At 38.0% G+C, this 18145-nt stretch overlaps 1 protein-coding gene, 2 non-coding genes and 1 pseudogene across 3 annotated transcripts; 3 read left to right on the top strand and 1 right to left on the bottom strand.

The window, feature by feature from the left end:
- The first annotated feature begins 260 nt into the window (after positions 1 to 260).
- On the top strand, positions 261 to 2167 carry LOC113280494 (annotated as a pseudogene).
- A 2751-nt stretch (positions 2168 to 4918) lies between these two features.
- Positions 4919 to 8942, top strand: LOC113284200 (gamma-interferon-responsive lysosomal thiol protein-like). Its single transcript, XM_026533614.1, has 6 exons — positions 4919 to 5234; positions 5445 to 5510; positions 5623 to 5763; positions 7762 to 7854; positions 8082 to 8315; positions 8622 to 8942. The coding sequence occupies exons 1-5, from the start codon at positions 4965 to 4967 to the stop codon at positions 8277 to 8279; spliced, it is 768 nt and encodes a 255-aa protein (XP_026389399.1). The 5' UTR covers positions 4919 to 4964; the 3' UTR covers positions 8280 to 8315; positions 8622 to 8942.
- TRNAK-CUU lies at positions 8496 to 8568 on the top strand. The gene has a single exon. It is a non-coding gene; the product is annotated as a tRNA-Lys (tRNA).
- A 169-nt stretch (positions 8943 to 9111) lies between the features above and the next one.
- Positions 9112 to 9184, bottom strand: TRNAK-CUU. The gene has a single exon. It is a non-coding gene; the product is annotated as a tRNA-Lys (tRNA).
- Positions 9185 to 18145: the final 8961 nt, after the last annotated feature.

Here is an 18145-nt window from a genome sequence, read left to right as displayed (position 1 = left end):
AGAAGTTAGCTACGTACACATTGTTTAGCAACACGTAGTAGGAAAGATTCCATGCACTTTAAAGCAGACAGTAATCAAAAGGTGGCATTTCTAGTTAACTTCACGACAAAGCACTTCACATGCAAAAACAGACAACATACACGGACCCAACGAGGCGCCACACTAACTTTTGAATATCTCACACTATAAATACTGAGCTTGAGCTCCATCCTTGTTAACAACACTAGCTATAACATTTCTCTTCGCTGTGATCTCAAACTATGGCTAAAGTTATTCCTTCCGTAACCTTAATCATCTTCTTCCTTATGTCTACGGCTTTTGCCCAATATCAAACAGGCCAACAAGGCCAACAATCTCAGCAGCAGCAGATTCAACAGCAAGAGGCTCGACAATGTCGTATCCAACGCATAACGCCGAGTCAGCCTACTCAGCGTATTCAATCTGAAGGAGGTGTGACGAATTTGATGATCAGTTCCAATGTGCTGGCGTTGCTGCATTAAGAAACATCATTCAGCCTAATTGTCTTTCGCTTCCCAACTTTTCTCCTTCTCCTCGCCTTGTGTACATTCAACAAGGTCTGCACAATGCCATTCTCGTCTACGGAATGTCTATCCCGATAATAGATCGAATTTTTCTTAGAGTTTGATTACTAAAGTTTTTGTGTATACTATTTGTAGGTCAGGGGTTAATAGGAATGTCTATCCCCGGCTGCGCTGAGACATACCATTCAGGGCAACAATCAGTTAGAGGCGAAGGTGTTAGGACAAGACAGGGTGAACAAAGAGATCAACACCAGAAGGTACACAGGGTTCGCCAAGGAGACATTGTTGCTCTTCCAGCTGGTGTATCTCACTGGTGCTATAACGATGGCAACGAAGAACTTGTTGCCGTCTCTGTCAATGATCTTAACAACAATGCCAACCAACTTGAACAAAAGTTAAGGGTATGCGTATATAATTAACCGATATTCCTTTATCTTACCAACGTTTTTCTATTTCATAGCGAACATAATCAAAGAAACTTCGCATCTGTTTGGTTGTATGCAGTCATTCTACCTTGCTGGTGGGCACCAACAAATCTACTCATCCGTACAAAGTCCACAGCAACAACAACGGCAAAAAGAGACATTCCAAAATGTATTTCGAGCATTCGATGAGAATTTGATGGCCGAGGCATTTAACCTTCCCGTGGAAGTTATTAGGAGGATGCAGCAAGAAGATCAGAGAGGTTTTATCGTTAGAGTTACAGGAGAAGGAATGAGGATGATTAGGCCAGAAGAAGATGAAGAATATGAGGAGAGGTATCAATCAAGAAGGGCAAATGGCATGGAAGAACTACACTGCAACTTGAAAATTAGGCAGTACCTGGACAACCCCAAAGAAGCTGATATCTACTCAAGGCAAGCCGGAAGAATCAGCCACGCGAATGGACAAAAGCTTCAAATTCTAAACTACATGGACATGAGCGCCGAGAAAGGAAATCTATACCCGGTAAAATTCACATATATACATGTACTGGTAGCTTCTTTTATTCTTCCCGTGAGCGGTTAAAAGCACTTAATGTTAATCAATTTTCTAAATTCTGCAGAACGCATTGCATGCACCTCACTGGACGATGAATGCTCACAGCGTCTTTTATGTGACACGTGGTCATGCTCACGTAGAAATTGTAGGTAGCAATGGGAAAAGAGTCTATTATGACACAGTGAATCAAGGAGAGTTGTTCGTGGTTCCTCAGCAATTCGTTTCAACAATTAGGGCAGGAAGCAACGGATTCGAATACGTTGCTTTCAAGACCTCCAGTCATCCCATGAAGAGTCCTTTGGTGGGTTATACCTCAGCTTTTAAAGCAATGCCAATTCAAGTTCTTGTAAACTCTTTCCAAATCTCTACCCAAGAAGCTCAGAACCTCAAATACAACAAGGAACATCAAACCATGCTTCTGCCTCCTAGAGCTGTTAAGTCTTCTTAAGACCGATAATTTAACTAACTTAATGCAGTAGATTATCATATATGCATGAATAACTAAAATAGCGAAGGATCTCATAAGGATCTCATAAGGATATTACGATGGTTTTTGTATGTTTTTACTTCTAAAATAAAAATGTTGTAATAAGTAGCTAGTAGGAATAAGAGCCGATGTAAGAGTTACATCTTTTGCAAAAGGAGCTGGCACATAAAAATGGTGATTTAGCAAACTTGGATATGTTGAGAAATATATCTCAATTACATTCAAAGATTGATGAATTCTCACCATGCAGAGTGAGGGTCATAACTTGCAAAAGCTAACGTATTAGGTAATTAAAATGCCTAAATATATCAAACAAACCTGCAGGAGAATGAGAACTTCCAAACTTATGTCTGAAATGCCTACAAATTATGTCTGAAATGCCTACAAATGTACTCCACCCACAGCTTCTTTAAGGAACACCAATGGAAGATCAACACTACAAAGCATAGTCAAACCAAACGGTTGATGAAGTTATGTACTAAAAACATTATTTCCTCCAAACATTCTTTTTTAATTTTCAGAACATTATTTTTTAAAGTTTGACCATTTTGCGATTCGGACTTTGGACAAAATCATTGACTTCACGTTCCACATTCAGAACACTTCATAAGTACGCTTCAGAGCGTTTTCGAAAAATATTAAAGCGAAGTGTAAAGCGCACGCTTTTAAAATCCATCTCTTGGGTATCAGCTTCCAGATTTAGGAACAAAAAAGTTAACTGGTATCTCCTGCTTTTAAAAGCCATCTCTTGGGTACCAGCTTTCAGATTTAGGAACAAAAAAGTTAACTGGTATCTCCTTCCTCGTAATGTTGCCCGTCTGGCTTAGTTGGTAGAGCGCAAGGCTCTTGACCTTGGGGATTGTTTTGGTAGATTGATTGCTTACCATGGAATGCTAGGAATACCATATTTAATCCCAGTCCTAGAGGAAACAAATAACTTTTTCAAGATTCAATGCAACAGCCAGAAAGACCCATCTTATACTAAATAAAGAGCAGTAATTTTGGTCAGACGCTTTACAAACCACCCAAAACCGTCATGTGAGCGTGGAACCCGCCTTTAGCAAATTAGCAGGAGGGCCGATTAAAGATGAGCTGGGTCCAATAGCCGCGTCTGGGCGTTTTTGGAGGAGTTGGATATGGTCAATATAGAAATTCTGCAAATAAAGAATGATTTTTTAGGGATCATGGGTTTTTTTGGAGGGGATCATGAATTTATTAGGCCACCTTCCCTATAGTGATAAGGGGTGTCCTAAAACGTTGAAATGACTAACCTATTCTTAACTTAATTTAATTTAAAACCAATCTAATAACCACCTATATATATATATATAACCACCACCTCCTCCGCCCACCACCGCCGATTACCACCACCACCACATCCTATTATCACCACCACCAACCACCGATTACCACCGCTCATCACCGTTGATTACCACCACCACCACCAACCACCGATTACCACCACCACCACCACCACCTATTTAAAAAATGTAACAACATCAATGCAATCATAATTAAGTTCGGTTACATAATAATTTTATCGAGTATAAAAGACGCCATCCGCAACCTGATTCTGTCATGGGACCACTCCAGAGATATTTTCCAACAAACCCTTCGCTTTAATTTGATTTTGATTGCTTCAATCGAATAGAAATGATCAAAATAGGGTTTTAATAGGAGTTACAGAGCATGTTCGGTTAGGTCGATTTTCCAAAAAAACCTAGTTTACTAACCGAACTTCTTGAAAATGAAGAACACGAAGAACAGTTCGGTTTTATTGGATTTAAAATTAAGTCGCCGAACTCTTTGTTCGGTTGTTTCGCAGAAAAATTTAAAATTACAAAGTAACCGAACTCCACCCTTAGAACCGAAAAAAACAAATCCAGTCTAACCGAACTGTGTCGTTGTGGCCACTATGTTGAGTTCCAAAATAACCGAACTTAGCCAATAGAGTTCGGTTTGTTCGCAAAAAAATTTAAAACTACAAAGTAACCGAACTTAGCCAATAGACGCTGGAACTTCACATTTTTTTGTTTGTTAAGTTTGGTAACTTCACAATTTTATCGCAGAAACCGAACTCAGAGTTCGATTGGTTAGCTGTTAGGTTCAAGTTTCTGAAAGAACCGAACTTTGTAAACTTATATACTCATATATTACGTAAAGTTCGGTTAGATCAAAAGTGCATGCAGTTTGCGAACCAAACGAAAATAACGCTGTAACTCCTAGAAATTACTAGAGAGTTCGGTAACCTGCGTGTTTGGAACAAGTAACCGAACTACACTTTCAGATGAGTTCGGTTACTTGTTCATCTCACGGGGTAACCGAACTACAGCTTCAGATGAGTTCGATTACTTGTTCTTCATATAAAGTAACCGAACTACAGCTTCAGATGAGTTCGGTTACTTGTTCTTCATATAAAGTAACCGAACTGTTCAAAATCCAGTTCAAATCCGGATCATTTTGAAGATTAACAAATATTCTAGGAGAGGATGGAGATGAAGAATCAGATGAGTTTTCATCATTTGAATACTCAAACTTAGTGAATTGGAAAAAAAATATTATTTCCATGTTTTTCTCCTTCATCTTCTCTAACTCTACTCTCTCAATAATTCTACTCAACTAATAATAAACCATCTTTTAATTTAATCTCATTAATTGTTTTTAACTAAATCATTCACTAATCATAACCTAAAATTAATTAAGAGGATAAATTAGATATTAAATAAATAACTAGATATGTGGTGACCTAAAATTACTTCTAATGTCTTTACTCAAAAAAAAACCATGGCCCCCAAAAAAACCATGGTCCCCAAAAAATCGTTCCAAATAAAAAGTGTAAAAAATGAGGGGAGGGGTATTTACGTAAACTACCAATAGCCAATAAGTCACACTGAATGGTGTAAACAAATCCAACAGACGGACAAATTAGTCAGTTTGAATATACCTTCTTCCCCATGGCTTCTTCTTCGATCTTTATATTATCTCTATTTATTCTATTATTTTCTACTCAATCATCATCTGGTCTTGATGAAATTACTTACTCTGCAGATGCTAGTAAAGTTAGTTTAGCTCTTTATTATGAATCACTGTGTCCATACTGTTCAAATTTCATGGTCAACTACTTACCAAAGATCTTCACAAATGGACTCATTGATATCATTGATCTCAAACTCATTCCTTATGGTAACGCCAGAATTACTGCTGACAACGTTATCACCTGCCAGGTATACCCTTGTTGAAGGAATTTCATATTTTGATGATTTTTAGTCTAAATTCAATTGATAAGAATGAAAATTTTCTGATCTGAAATTGATGTAATTAAATATGCTGAATGGAATTTCCTGGTACAGCAGAGTAATGATTTTGATATCTTATCTAAAACGATCTAAGAGTTAGATTTTTGGTTGAATTTTGTGTGTTTGAAACGATTGCAGCATGGACCGAATGAGTGTGTATTGAATACAGTGGAAGCTTGTGCAATATATGTCTGGCCTAATTTGGTAAGAATCTCTTCTTCTTTTTTTGTATTTGATTAAAAGACCTTGTGATTTGTACTTGGGGAAATTTTTTTGTCTCACTTTTGAGTTTGAATGAATGCAAATTGTGATGCAGGATAAGCATTTCAAGTTCATTAATTGCGTGGAGACCTTTGTTTATAAAGGCCAACAATCTGAATGGAGATCTTGTTTTTCAAAATTGGGGTACGAGGAGAAGGCTGTCAAAGATTGCTATAATAGTGGTTTGGGAAAAACGGTAAGTACCGTTGTTCTCTTTGGTTCGGTTGTTAAGTTTAAGCTGGTGGTATATTGCTTAATTGAGCTTTTGGTTTTGCTGAATTCATCATAATATGTTCAAAGAAAAACTTTATACCTCTATTTTATATGTTTGATGTTGTTAAAGCGGCTTAAGATATGAGGAACCAAGTTCCTTCCCTGGAAGGTTTAAGTGAATTACATGTTTACTTGTGCTTTTGTGAAGTACAAAACTTATTATGATCAAGTTGTTCGAGTAAAGTAGATAAAGGAACATCGCATTCGAGTTACTAGTCTTTAGGATCTGAGCAATAGAACTTTGTTATTAGCAGAATGCCATAATGAAGAAGCCAAAATTTATTATGATCAATTCACACCAGTATCTTAGTACCAGATACTGTTCCACTGGGAGGAAGAGAAGTGGCCGAGAACAAATTTTATACTGAAAGGTCTGTGAAGGGTGTGTCCTTGAAGACGATCATAAGTGGTCATCATTGTAGAGAGGGTAATACCATTAGACATTAGTACTATAGTAGCATTTTGGTAGACGATGTTAAATGGTCATTTTGGTTTAATAGGTAGAGTTATAGTTCTGGCAGTGATGATGCTATTGTTTTGTTGTCTTTCACTGTTTAATTTAAGCTGGTGTATTGCTTAATTGAGCTTTTGGTTTTGCTGAATTCATCGTAGTATGTTCAGAAAAAAACATTAGACCTGTATCTTATATGATTGATGTGGTCAAAGCGGTTTGAGAGTTGAGACAGGAGGAACCAAGTTGGTCTCAGTAAGGTTTAACTGAATCACATGTGTACTTGTTCTTTTGTGGAGTGCAAAGTTTATTGTGATCAATCCATTCAAGTGAACATTCCATAGGCCCATATGAATGTTAGAAAGTAGTTAAAGGAACATCTCATTCGAGTTATTAGGAATTAGGATCTGGGCAATACAGCTTTGTTGTTTGCAAACGGCCATTATGATCAAGTCACACCAGTTTCTTAGTAGCTAATACTGTTCCACTTGAAGGAAGAGTAGTGGCCATGAATAGATTTTATAATTTCACTTGTCATTGAATCTGGTGCACTGTGTAATTCACAGAATGTGAAATGTTTGTTGGAGGGTGCATCTTTGAAGATTATCATAAGTGGTCATTGTAGAGAGGGTAATACCATAGTAGCATTATGGTGGTGGATGATAAATGGTCGTTGTTGTTTAATAGGTAGAATTATAGTTCTGGTAGTGGTGAATGGTGATGCGCTATTGATAAACTTGTTTAAAAATGTACATAAGAGTAAGTTGGATTTTTGGTTGATTTAATATGTCAACAGAAACAACCAGGCAATGTTACAACTTGGCTATATTACTCCTTCTCAATTGTCAAGTCATTATGCACTGAATTGTTGAGTTAAGATGACCAGGAGGCATAGCTTTTGTTTTCTTTAATTAGATGATCGCTGGAACTGGAACTTAAACACTCATAAAACTGTTCCCCGGATATTCCTTGGTAGAAATTGTTATTTTCCTCTTTATTTCAACATATCTTTAGTTAACTGTCAAGACCTGACATCTTCCTCCAATGCTTGACCTATCACCGGTCAATAGAGATATTTATTTAATTTGGAATAAGTAAACATCGCATAAGAATGTTGGAAAGTAGATAAAGGAACACCGCATCCGAGTTGTCAGGAATTAGGATCTGGGCAATAGAAATTTGCTGTTAGCAGAATGCCGTAATTGATAGTGTATCAATATCATCTAAAGCTGTTCTTTTTATAAAGATTTCATCAGGAAAACAAGACATGTGCTCCTAAGTCCTAACAACTCACCAAGATGTTTGATTCTGTTGCCTACCTTCAGCTCCTTTATGGTTGATCCAACTTATTTTGTTATTCTTCTTCAGCAGGAAAACTTTCGGTATTTCCTGTTATTTCGCCTAGCTGTTTGCATACTGTTATTCTTTTTCCAGCAATATTTTGACATTTCGCATATCTTTGTTTTGCAGCTTGACTTAAAATATGCAAAGGAAACAAATGATCTTATCCCCCCTCATAAATACGTACCATGGGTGACTGTCAATGAAGTGCCACTTTATGATGTAAGTTCACTCATATCTATATCTTGCTCTAACATACTTGAACTATATATCAGCAATGAGTTTTAATGTTTTTACCTCTTAAACAACTAAAGTTTCTGGAATATTATAGTTTTTTGTCTGTTCTGAGATTGAATTTTATTTTACTCATTAGTTAAGGTGCATGGATAATAAACATAAGACTTTACCAAAGAAGGTTCTTTGAAGCTGACTTTTTTCTCTATTTGCAGGAGTATGAGGACTTCCAAACTTATGTCTGCAACGCCTACAAAGGTACTCCACCAACAGCTTGTCAAGGAAAACAGTTGGAGATCAGCACTAAAGCAAAATCAAACCAATTGGTTGCAGTTACCTACATGGACGAAACATCTCCAGCCACTAAAATCATGTCTAGAGTAACTAAAGGAAGGCGCCAAATGAAGTTCTGAATTTCTAATTGGTCCCAACATTACCCAGAGGAATTGGTATGCCACTACTTACAAGCCATTGTTCTAATGTTTCATAAAGCTCTAGACTTCTTGTACATATCAACTTTTAACCTGAAACAATAGCAGTGTTAAGCATTGTTGGGGCAATTGTTCATAGGTTCAGACAAAATTTGGATATTAGTGGTCACATGTTGGTAGATATTATTTGCATAATAGGCCCGTCTAGCTCAGTTGGTAGAGCGCAAGGCTCTTAACCTTGTGGTCGTGGGTTCGAGCCCCACGGTGGGCGCCTAAATTTTTTCTTTTTCTCCCTAGTTGATCTTTCATTTATTTTCTGTGTAGGTAACTTCAAGGTAGTTATATTGCTGGTGGGACTGCTGGCTGTAGCCTTGTGCAACTCGTGTATCCGTTGGAAAAAGCTGCATAAGCTCCTCTTATGCTAGATTTGCACTCTCATTCGGTTTGTAATGTTTTCGTGGTACTTTAGGTTCGACATATATGTTCTTTTATTTATTTTTCTTTAAAAGTTTGCCATCAATTCTGTATGATCATGGTATCTAGTTAGCCATCAATTCTATATGATCATCTTATCTGCTGGAAAAACTAAGTAGAAAAAAAATTCTTGCATGTGCGAATCTAAGCTAAACACACCATATTTCCCCATTAGAGGCCATTATTCACCTTTTTGTAAGCCATTTGTCATCGAAAACTTTGTAGAGGGATTATAATTTTTTTGCAGTTTATGGGCAACAGTAGTAGCTTGCCCAGGTCCCAATTTCAGGTGCTTGCCGGCCAGCGAAAGAAATAGAAATACAGAAAAGAAAAAACTGAACGCCCACCGTGGGGCTCGAACCCACGGCCTCAAGGTTAAGAGCCTTGCGCTCTACCAACCGAGCTAGACGGGCCTATTATGCAAATAAGTTTTTATCTGCATTTATGTTCTTAACTGACAACAAATCAAGGGTGATCTGCACTGCACATCAAACAGATAATCACAGCTACTATCAACTTCTACAACTAGTAAATCAATATTTAACAAATTAAAGCAAACAACACCACCTCTGTTATAGTCTCAACATTTCTTTAACAATGTGATTATTTAGAATAAGATGCCATTATGTACAATACTAGATAATATCTAGAGCTTCTAATACTAGTAAAAAAAACAGCAGGACTGACACGATTCCATGAAGTATTGATATGTATAAATCTTATATGTAATGTCGGGACATTTGGATGTTTTACTCAGAACTTCATTTGGCGCCTTGCTTTAGTCATTGGAGACCTAATATTGGTTGTTGGAAATGTTTTGTCCATGAAGGTAACTTCAAGCATTTGGCTTGATTTTGTTTTAGAGGGGATCTCCATTTGTTGTGCTTGACAAGCAGCGGGCATGGTGCCTTGATAGGCATTGCAGACGTATGTTTGGAAGTTGCAATAATCCTACAAAGAGAGCTAAAATCATTTTTAAAGAACCTTCCTCGATCAGTTTTATGTTCATACAGGAAGAGAGCGAAAGCGAGATAGGAACGAACTTACATCATAAAGTGGCACATCATTGACTGTCACCCATGGAACATACTGATGAGGGGGGTTAAGAGCACCTGTTGCCTTTGCATATCCTAACTCAAGCTGTGTAACAAAAACACGCAAAATGTCAAATTAGCTTGGCAAAAATTTAGATACACTAGTTCGCAAATAGCAAGCCAAAATTGGATGCCCATGACTGAAAGATTTATCACAAAGGAGCTCAAGGTAGGCAACAAAGTCAAACATCTCAATGTGCCGCATAGGAAGACAATTTGTGTTACTGTAGCAATCTGTAGAAAGACAGCAGCTTTTTGATGATATGGACTACACTATCAATTACGGCATTCTGCAAATGACAAATTTCTATTGCCCGGATCCTAATAACACGAACGCGTTGTTCCTATATCCAGTTTCCAACATGGAAACAATCTTCTGCCAAGTTGGCTCATTTCATTTTTCATTGAGCCATCTCGCTTTATTGTCCACAAAAGTACTAGTGCACATGTAATTCACTTAAATCTTACAGGAAAGCAACTTGGGTTCTCATGTGCCAAATAGCTATAACCACATCAAACATATAAAATAGAGATCTAATCTTTATCTTTGAACACATTACGACGAATCCAGCAAAACCAAAAGCTTAAGTAAGCAACACACCAGTTTAAATTAAACAATCAAACGCAACTCAAGAACAGTTTATACCTGTCGTCCCAACCCACTATTGTAGCATTCATTTATAGGTTCCTCTTCGTACCCCAATTTTGAGTAACAAGATGTCCATTGAGATTGCTGGCCATTATAAACAAACGTCTCCACACAATTAATGAAATTGAAATGCTTATCCTGCATCACAAATTCAAAATATTGTGAATAAAATGTACAATTTGCATGTTCTTCAATCACCAAATTTCAAACATAGAACTCCCTAAGATCAAAAAAAATACAAACACAAATGTTGGGTTACCTGAGCAGGCCAGACTTGTAGTGCACATGCTTCCACTGTGTTCAACTCACACTCAATCGGTCCATGCTGCAATCATTCAGACAACATGAGGAATGAGTTTAAGATCGATGATATCAACGAGTCCATTTGAGAAGATTTGTGGTAAATAATTCACCATGAAATTTGAACAGTATGGACACAGTGATTCATAGTGAAGTGCTAAACTAACTTTACCATAAAATGGAGAATAAGTATATTGAGCTGATGATGATTCAATAGAACAGAACAGAATGACGAGAGACAACACAAAGATTGATGATGAAGAAGAAGAATAGTCCATGGCTGTATAATCTTGAAGGGTGTAGGTACACATTTCATCTTCCGCCACGTGTCCACAAAGACACACGTGGAGGACATGCGGCTGAGAGCATCAAGATATGATATCACACGTGGACAGCCAAGAGACGCGCCTTGTCAAGATAGCGTCGCCTCCCACCAGATCCAACGGTAGAGGATCGAGGAGACGGAAACACTAGAACACTGCGAAGCACTGGAGGATAACCCAAGAGTCACTTTATCCTATCCCCAGAAAGATCTAAGATCTACGGCTGGGGATAGTCAGACTGACGCAGACAAGACAGGGGCAGAGGACAGCTGTCTACCGCGGACAGACATCTCAACTACCCGCATTAAATACCCTCAAACATCATACGTGTCAGTCAGCCTGTGGAGGAAGCGCAGATAGCACTGAATATTCAAACGGAACACGTAGAGAGAACCGAGAACACGAAGACCTCTGCGTAAGCGGCACAAGGCACAAGAGGATAAGGTTATAACGGGCTTCAGAAGTGGACCCCACGTAACCACCCTATAAATACCCCTCTCTCCCAAGTGAAGAAGGGGCGGAAAACATTGAGAAGAGAATAGGAGAGAGACAGAGAGATAGAGAAAGTGTAAGTGCGGTTCCTCCTGCTACGCAGGCTTATATTGGTCTCAAAGTTATTCGACTATTTCTGTAACCCTCACACATATAATGAAAAACCCAATCCCGGAGACAGATATCTGAGGGAGAATCATATAATTTAATCGTTTCGTCTATGTTCATACATTTATACTTTATATGTTCAATTCGATACTTATGGTATTTCATGTTCGTACATTTTATACTTCATCCACTATTTATCTTATTGTATGAGCTAAGGACAATGATTGTAGTTGATGAGACGAGGAAGAGTATTAGAACTCTGAGTCAAGAATTCGACGTAACCAATCCATTCCCTTCAGGCGCATCCTATTTACTGTATTGTCATGAGTCTCCACGCATTGTTTGTGAATACTCAGATGACATTGATCCGTGTGTTCACAATATGGCGCTAGAAACAGGGACTTTCATCCCGGTAAAAGATGTATCTTCTCCTGTGACTTGTTTCAGGCTTCGTTTTCTGAAAATAACGATGTATGGAACACTAAGGTTTTTTCTCCATTCATGATTTCAAAAACCAAAATTATGAACAGATCCGCGTTTATCTAAGTAGATCTGATTTTTCATGCATTTTCTAAGTTTTCACGTCTTTGAAAATCAAAACTTCGAACAGATCTGCGGTCATCTACATAGATGGGCGCCTTTCATATCTTCAAGATTTTACACCTTTGAGAACTCAAAACGCTAATAGATATCACGTGGGGCCCATTGTCTTCGTGATTTTTTCTATCTCTTTCAGGAAAATATTAAAAGATGGGGAAAACCAAAGATGTCGGGAAGGCAAAAGCTTCGTCAAAAGAGATGCCAAGAACAACCCCAGTGGTAACCAAGAGTAAGAAGAGAGGTGAAAAGCTGAAGGCAGCGGATAGGGCGCAAGATAATGCGGAAAGAACGTCCCCCATCAATGCCAACATCATCGCAGCAAACGCAGTAAATGCCGCGGCAGCCAAAACAGGAGCTTCAAGAGCTGGCGGATCCAAAGTTGGAGCTCCCAGAGTAACCAATGCTCAACTACAGGAACATCAGGAAGTCGTAGCAGAGTCAGGAATACAACAACCCCTCTATGGGATGCCCTTAACCAACGAACAGAACATACCTTTTCCGGCCAAGCAACTGATAGACACATTTTTGTGTTTAATTTGATCTCAATACTATATATTGTTGGCACTCGAGTTTGTACTAATTTTGGTGTTTTATGTGTTTGTAGGTACCTTTGGAAAATAAACATTTTTTGGAAAATTCGGCTCGAAAAGTTGGTAAAAGCCCCGGAGGACACGTGTTATTCGGACTCTCACCGTTGGATAAGGGGCACCTCAATTTCTAAGGGGCTCCCCAGGTCACCCCAAAAGGCATCTTCTATTCGCACCGTGATTAGGGGGAGGTCATCTTCTCCATTTGAATTTTGTTTTTGGCGGGAAAATGGAGAACACTTCTGCAGATTTTTGATCGAATAGTTGAACGTGTTCTAGGGAGATTCAATGGCTGATTTTTGGTAGATAGTTGTGATATGGCCTATTAAACACACTGTGGGCGTTTGGTTTGACCAGAATTGGCTAGAATCAGCTAAACAATTCACGGGTTGAAAACAGGGCAGTTCGTGTATATCACGGGTTTCACGTGATTTGGAGAAGATTCAACGTGTTTTGTGCGTGCATGGAAGACCCTCACAGCCTGTTGGAGCGTGAAGGAGTTAAATATGGTAATTTGGAGGCTTGAAAATGCGTGAGAAGATGAAACAAGAAATAAAATATTCCCATAAATATTTTCTTTACAGCCGAGTTAAATAGAATTATATGGAGTGAACGAGCGAGATTCGATGGGTCTGTTGGCTATAAATAGGTTGTTGGGGTTGAGTAGAAAGGGTGTCGAGAGTATGGGGGGCTGAGGAGAGCCATAGAAGAAGAAATTCTAGTTTTCCCAAACTCGGTTTCTGTTGCTGCTGCTGCTGATGAACATGAAGAACACGAAGAACGGACCTGCACCAGCAGTCGTTTTTCTACAGTAATAACGACTCACACATGTGGGTCGTACATCAGGCAGACTTATTTGCTACAGCGTTTACGACACAACTGCAGCAGTCTTATTTTGTCACTGAGGGTTGTAGTTCTCTGGTTTGTAACAAATATAATTGTTACAAACCCGGTTTTATTGTATTTCTCATATTCTCATCATTTGTAAACCATTTCTGAGCATCAATGAAATATTTTGAGAGGTTTTCCAACATGATGAGCGGCTAATTCCCTCGTAACCAAGGCAATGGAGGAAGCTATTCACGCAATATAAATGGGTAACTATTTCATTTAATTATATAATTCACCTAATCGCTTCTTTTGCAGAGTTTTAAATTATTTGAATGATTGTCTTAATTATTTGTTATTCAGTTTGATAGGTTATGCTTGGTTTAATCTCTTGATAATCTATGCTTAAGGTTTACAAATAATGTTTGAGAATATGTATGATTTATATTGAATTAAAGATAAAATAGGACTTAAGAATTGAATAGAGTTTTGAAATATTTATCATTCAATTTTGCATAATAGTGGAATCTAGTGTCTTGGTTACCTCTCCCACCCATTTTTAATATTTTTGTGTATATAACTTTATCAAATCTTTAAATTTAATCTTCACAAGTCCGAGAGTTTGAACCTCATTACTACAACATCAATCAAAAATCATTATCATTTTGGCGCCGCCGACGCGGATTTGTGCTTAGGTAGAATTTTTAGGTTTTTATTATTCCATTTGTTCTTTTTACGTCTCTTTGGTTGTGTCTTTGTATTACAGGTTTGAAGTTGGATACTAAATACCTTGGAATCAAAGCTAAAAGAGAAGAAAAAAAGACCAAGCAAAAAAATAAAGAAAAAAGAGAGAAAAAAAAAGAGAGAGAATTTATTTTTTTATTTTTTTTTAAGAGACTTTTCATTTTTTTTTGTAATTATTATTATTATTTTTTGTATTCCTTTTCATTGGACTGGACTTTGGACAATTTATTTTAATTTTAAACCCTACGGAAGGGTTATATAAAAAAAATAATTAAATATAAACTGTTTGCAGGGAAGGACGACGATTACAGTATCGTCTCGGCCCCTCGGGTTCGCACACTGACACCGGAGTCAGTGGCCCGAGTCGACTACAGCGGTTCTTCGCCCGTCTGGTACGAGAGGTAAACTTCTAAACACATCTCCTGTCAGCGGGTTTACTATCTTCCTTAAGGTGATTATATGTTGAGGACTGAACCGGCTGCTTTAATTTCCTAGTAAAGGGAAAGAACTGGCCATATAAGATAAGGGTTCGGATTTCATCACCGTTCCCTTCTTGCCCGCCTTAGGTAAACGAAACCTAACGTGAACCCAAGCTTAAAATTTGATTAGAACGGGACCGATAGGGTAACGAGCTTAGTAGGAAAGTCGTTCGAAAAATATTGGTTACTCTTTTAGCATACTTCGAAGTTCATGATGGTTTCTGTGAGTTGAATGCGTGACTGCGCCGCCTTGTGATAGCGGTGAGGCCTTGGGTATCAAAGCTCCACTGAGCTTCCCTCGGCTCAATTCAAATTACTTTGACTCGGATTGATTCCAGAGGGGTTTGCTTAAATTGTAACGAATTCCCTTTCGAAGGATTAGAAGCTGGTCTAGAAACAATCTAAGTGGAGCCATCATGCTTTTTGTTTGCTAGAAATCAGTAGGTTTGATTTGGTCGAGTCAGCCTTGTTTGGGATTGTGTAGAATTTCCTTGCAATTAAGAATGTCGAACTGGTATGACAGAAGCCAATACAATGAGTACCGATATGAATTTGAATATGAACATCATCATTTTTATGACCATGGTGAGAATATTAGTTGGGAACGCCAACCTTTTCAAGGTTATGGTTCATACCATGGTGAGCCCAATTACTATCCACACGCGAATTGGTCTTACGAGCAAGAAAATCAGGAACATTGTAGTACTGGTTACTCGTTTTTGGAAGCTAGTCCTGATTATGATAGTTCTGAACCTGTTCCATCTCTAGAAGAGACCCAACAACGGATTGAAAGGACATATAAACGTTTAGTTGCAATGAATAGTTCAAAAGAAGAGTGTACACGATATTCTGAGATGATAAACGTATAAGTGTTATGCTCAGTGAAATTCAGGCACGTCTAGAGGCAGAAAATGAACAGTTGGCTAATGCTGCTCGAAATAATCTAAATTTCCAAAATAGGGTTTCTAATTCTACCCTTGATATCAATAGTGAATATTTTCCTAATTTAGATAAGGTTCAATCATCTTTGTACTATTATGATGATGAGGATAGTAGTAATGAAGAATCTGAAATATGTAGGCATAGTAATCAGGAATCTATTAATCCAATTGAGCTTTATAATGATTATATTATTTCTAGTTCAAATCCAAATAATTTTATGATTATTCACCTATTCAAAAGGACGAGGATTTGATTAGGGATACCACCGTTTTAGACGATGTAGTTTTTCCTTTTGATTACGAAGCCGATAGTGGTTTAGAGGAACGGGTTTATTCCGAAAATGCTGTTTTAGAGTCTAGCGACTTAGAAACAATAGTATTAGATGAAGAAGATATACCCGTAGAGATGAGTGAGGATGAACCCGACTTAGAAGAATCAATTGACCATTTTCGGGAATCCGATGACCTAGAAATTAGGGAAGTTGTGACTAGTCTTTCTAGAGACACAGAAAACTCTAAGTTTGGGGGTGATTATCATTCTCCGTGTGCTTTAACTCTTAAAAGGTTCCCTCGTGTATGACTTGACATTTGTGCCTCAACCATATTACAAGATTATCTTCGTATACTTTTTCCTGAACCTAATGATGTCCAAAGAGAAGCTCAGTTGTTAGAAACCCATCCTCTGGTTGATGTGGTTGACCCAGGCTATGATACCAAGATTGACTTTCTTTTCCCACCAACAAATTTTCTTCCAATTGTGGGAACATTTGATTTTAAGATGTGTCGGTTATTAAGTTTTGAGACTAAACCTAATTACTTTAGGAGAATAGGGTCGACATATTTTCTTAAGGAAGACCAACTCTTTCATTGTGGTCAGTTTTGTGAGTCAAGTCTAATTGACTTTAAGGATCCGCAGTTGTTCAGGTTATTGTTATGTGCTTCTAAGTTCCTACTTGAGTATTTCCAGACTCTACAACCTGATCTTAAGAATCCTTCTTTTGAGGAAGTCCAGCCTATGAAAGCATTTTATTTAGACCCTTTTATAGAGCCTGAACCTGAGCCACAACTAGAGATAGTTGTCCTAAACAAAAAGTTAAATAAGGGTATGTTCGGTGGTGTGATTATAAGATGCACACAATACACTTGCAAGTATACAAGGTCAAGATTTGTAATAAAAGGGTGAGTAGGGGTTTGTCCACAGGGAGAGGAGCATATAAGAAGTTTTCCTAGGCTAATAAGAGTGGCAATGCACTAAGGCAGTGAGCAAAACATGTAAATGATATGAACCAAGGCTTGGAAAGTAAAGCAGCAAAGAAACAGCTAAGAGAAGCAGCAAATAACCAAGGCTTGGAAGCCAAGGGCAGGGTGAGTTCAGTGCACTGACTTCAGTGCACAGTAGCTACAAAGTGCAAGAAAATGAAAGGCAAGAAAAGTAACTGAAATACAAGCACACAGGACTGAAAAATATAAGTGACTGAAAAGGAATTGGTGGGTAAGCCAAGGCTTATGATCCACCTTGTGTCCTAATCAAGTGACATGTTTCTAGGTTATGTTCATTCCTAAGCATACAACTAGAAATGGAAGAACACCAACTTGCTCACTAGTCTACCCCTAGCATTGGCTGTCTTTTGACAGTACAGCCAATCACAGGCTCTATGAGCATTGGCATCTCACATTTGCACAATCAAAACATACAAGGAAGAACTATCCTAGCTCATTTACACTTGACAGTGCACAAGGCTTCACTGAGCCTTGGCCTGAAGCTGATTAGCTCATGCTAACCATGTATAAAACATTCACATTCATCATATGATATAAATTAAACACAAATTGCAACATATCAGATAACTACAAACAGAAGCAATTTTCAACTGTCACTGATAAGCAACTAAAATTTGAAGTTCATAAAAATTGTAGCAAATTCTCTACTGGCTAGTCCAGAGAGGTATACAATGTCCTCTACATACTTCATATGACATCAATTTATACTCAATTACCCAATTAGGGTTTTCCCCAATTTTCCCCCAAAATCAGTGAAATTAGGTTTTTCAAATTACCTAATTTTATGGCACAATTCCTCCCATGTGCGTCGACCCATTCTTCCTCTGACGCTCCTGCTCCATTCCCACGCGCCAATTGCTTCATCTATCAACCTAGTTCACCAAATCCAATCCTAACAGTGATGAGGATGGTGGAGTTGTTGAAATAGATAAATAGGTGATGGGGGGG

The sequence above is a fragment of the Papaver somniferum genome, chromosome 5 (genome assembly GCF_003573695.1).
Source record: "Papaver somniferum cultivar HN1 chromosome 5, ASM357369v1, whole genome shotgun sequence".
Classification (NCBI taxonomy): Eukaryota; Viridiplantae; Streptophyta; class Magnoliopsida; order Ranunculales; family Papaveraceae; genus Papaver; species Papaver somniferum.
The sequence above is the reverse complement of the archived record's forward strand: the minus strand, read 5'-3'. Positions and strand labels throughout refer to the sequence as shown.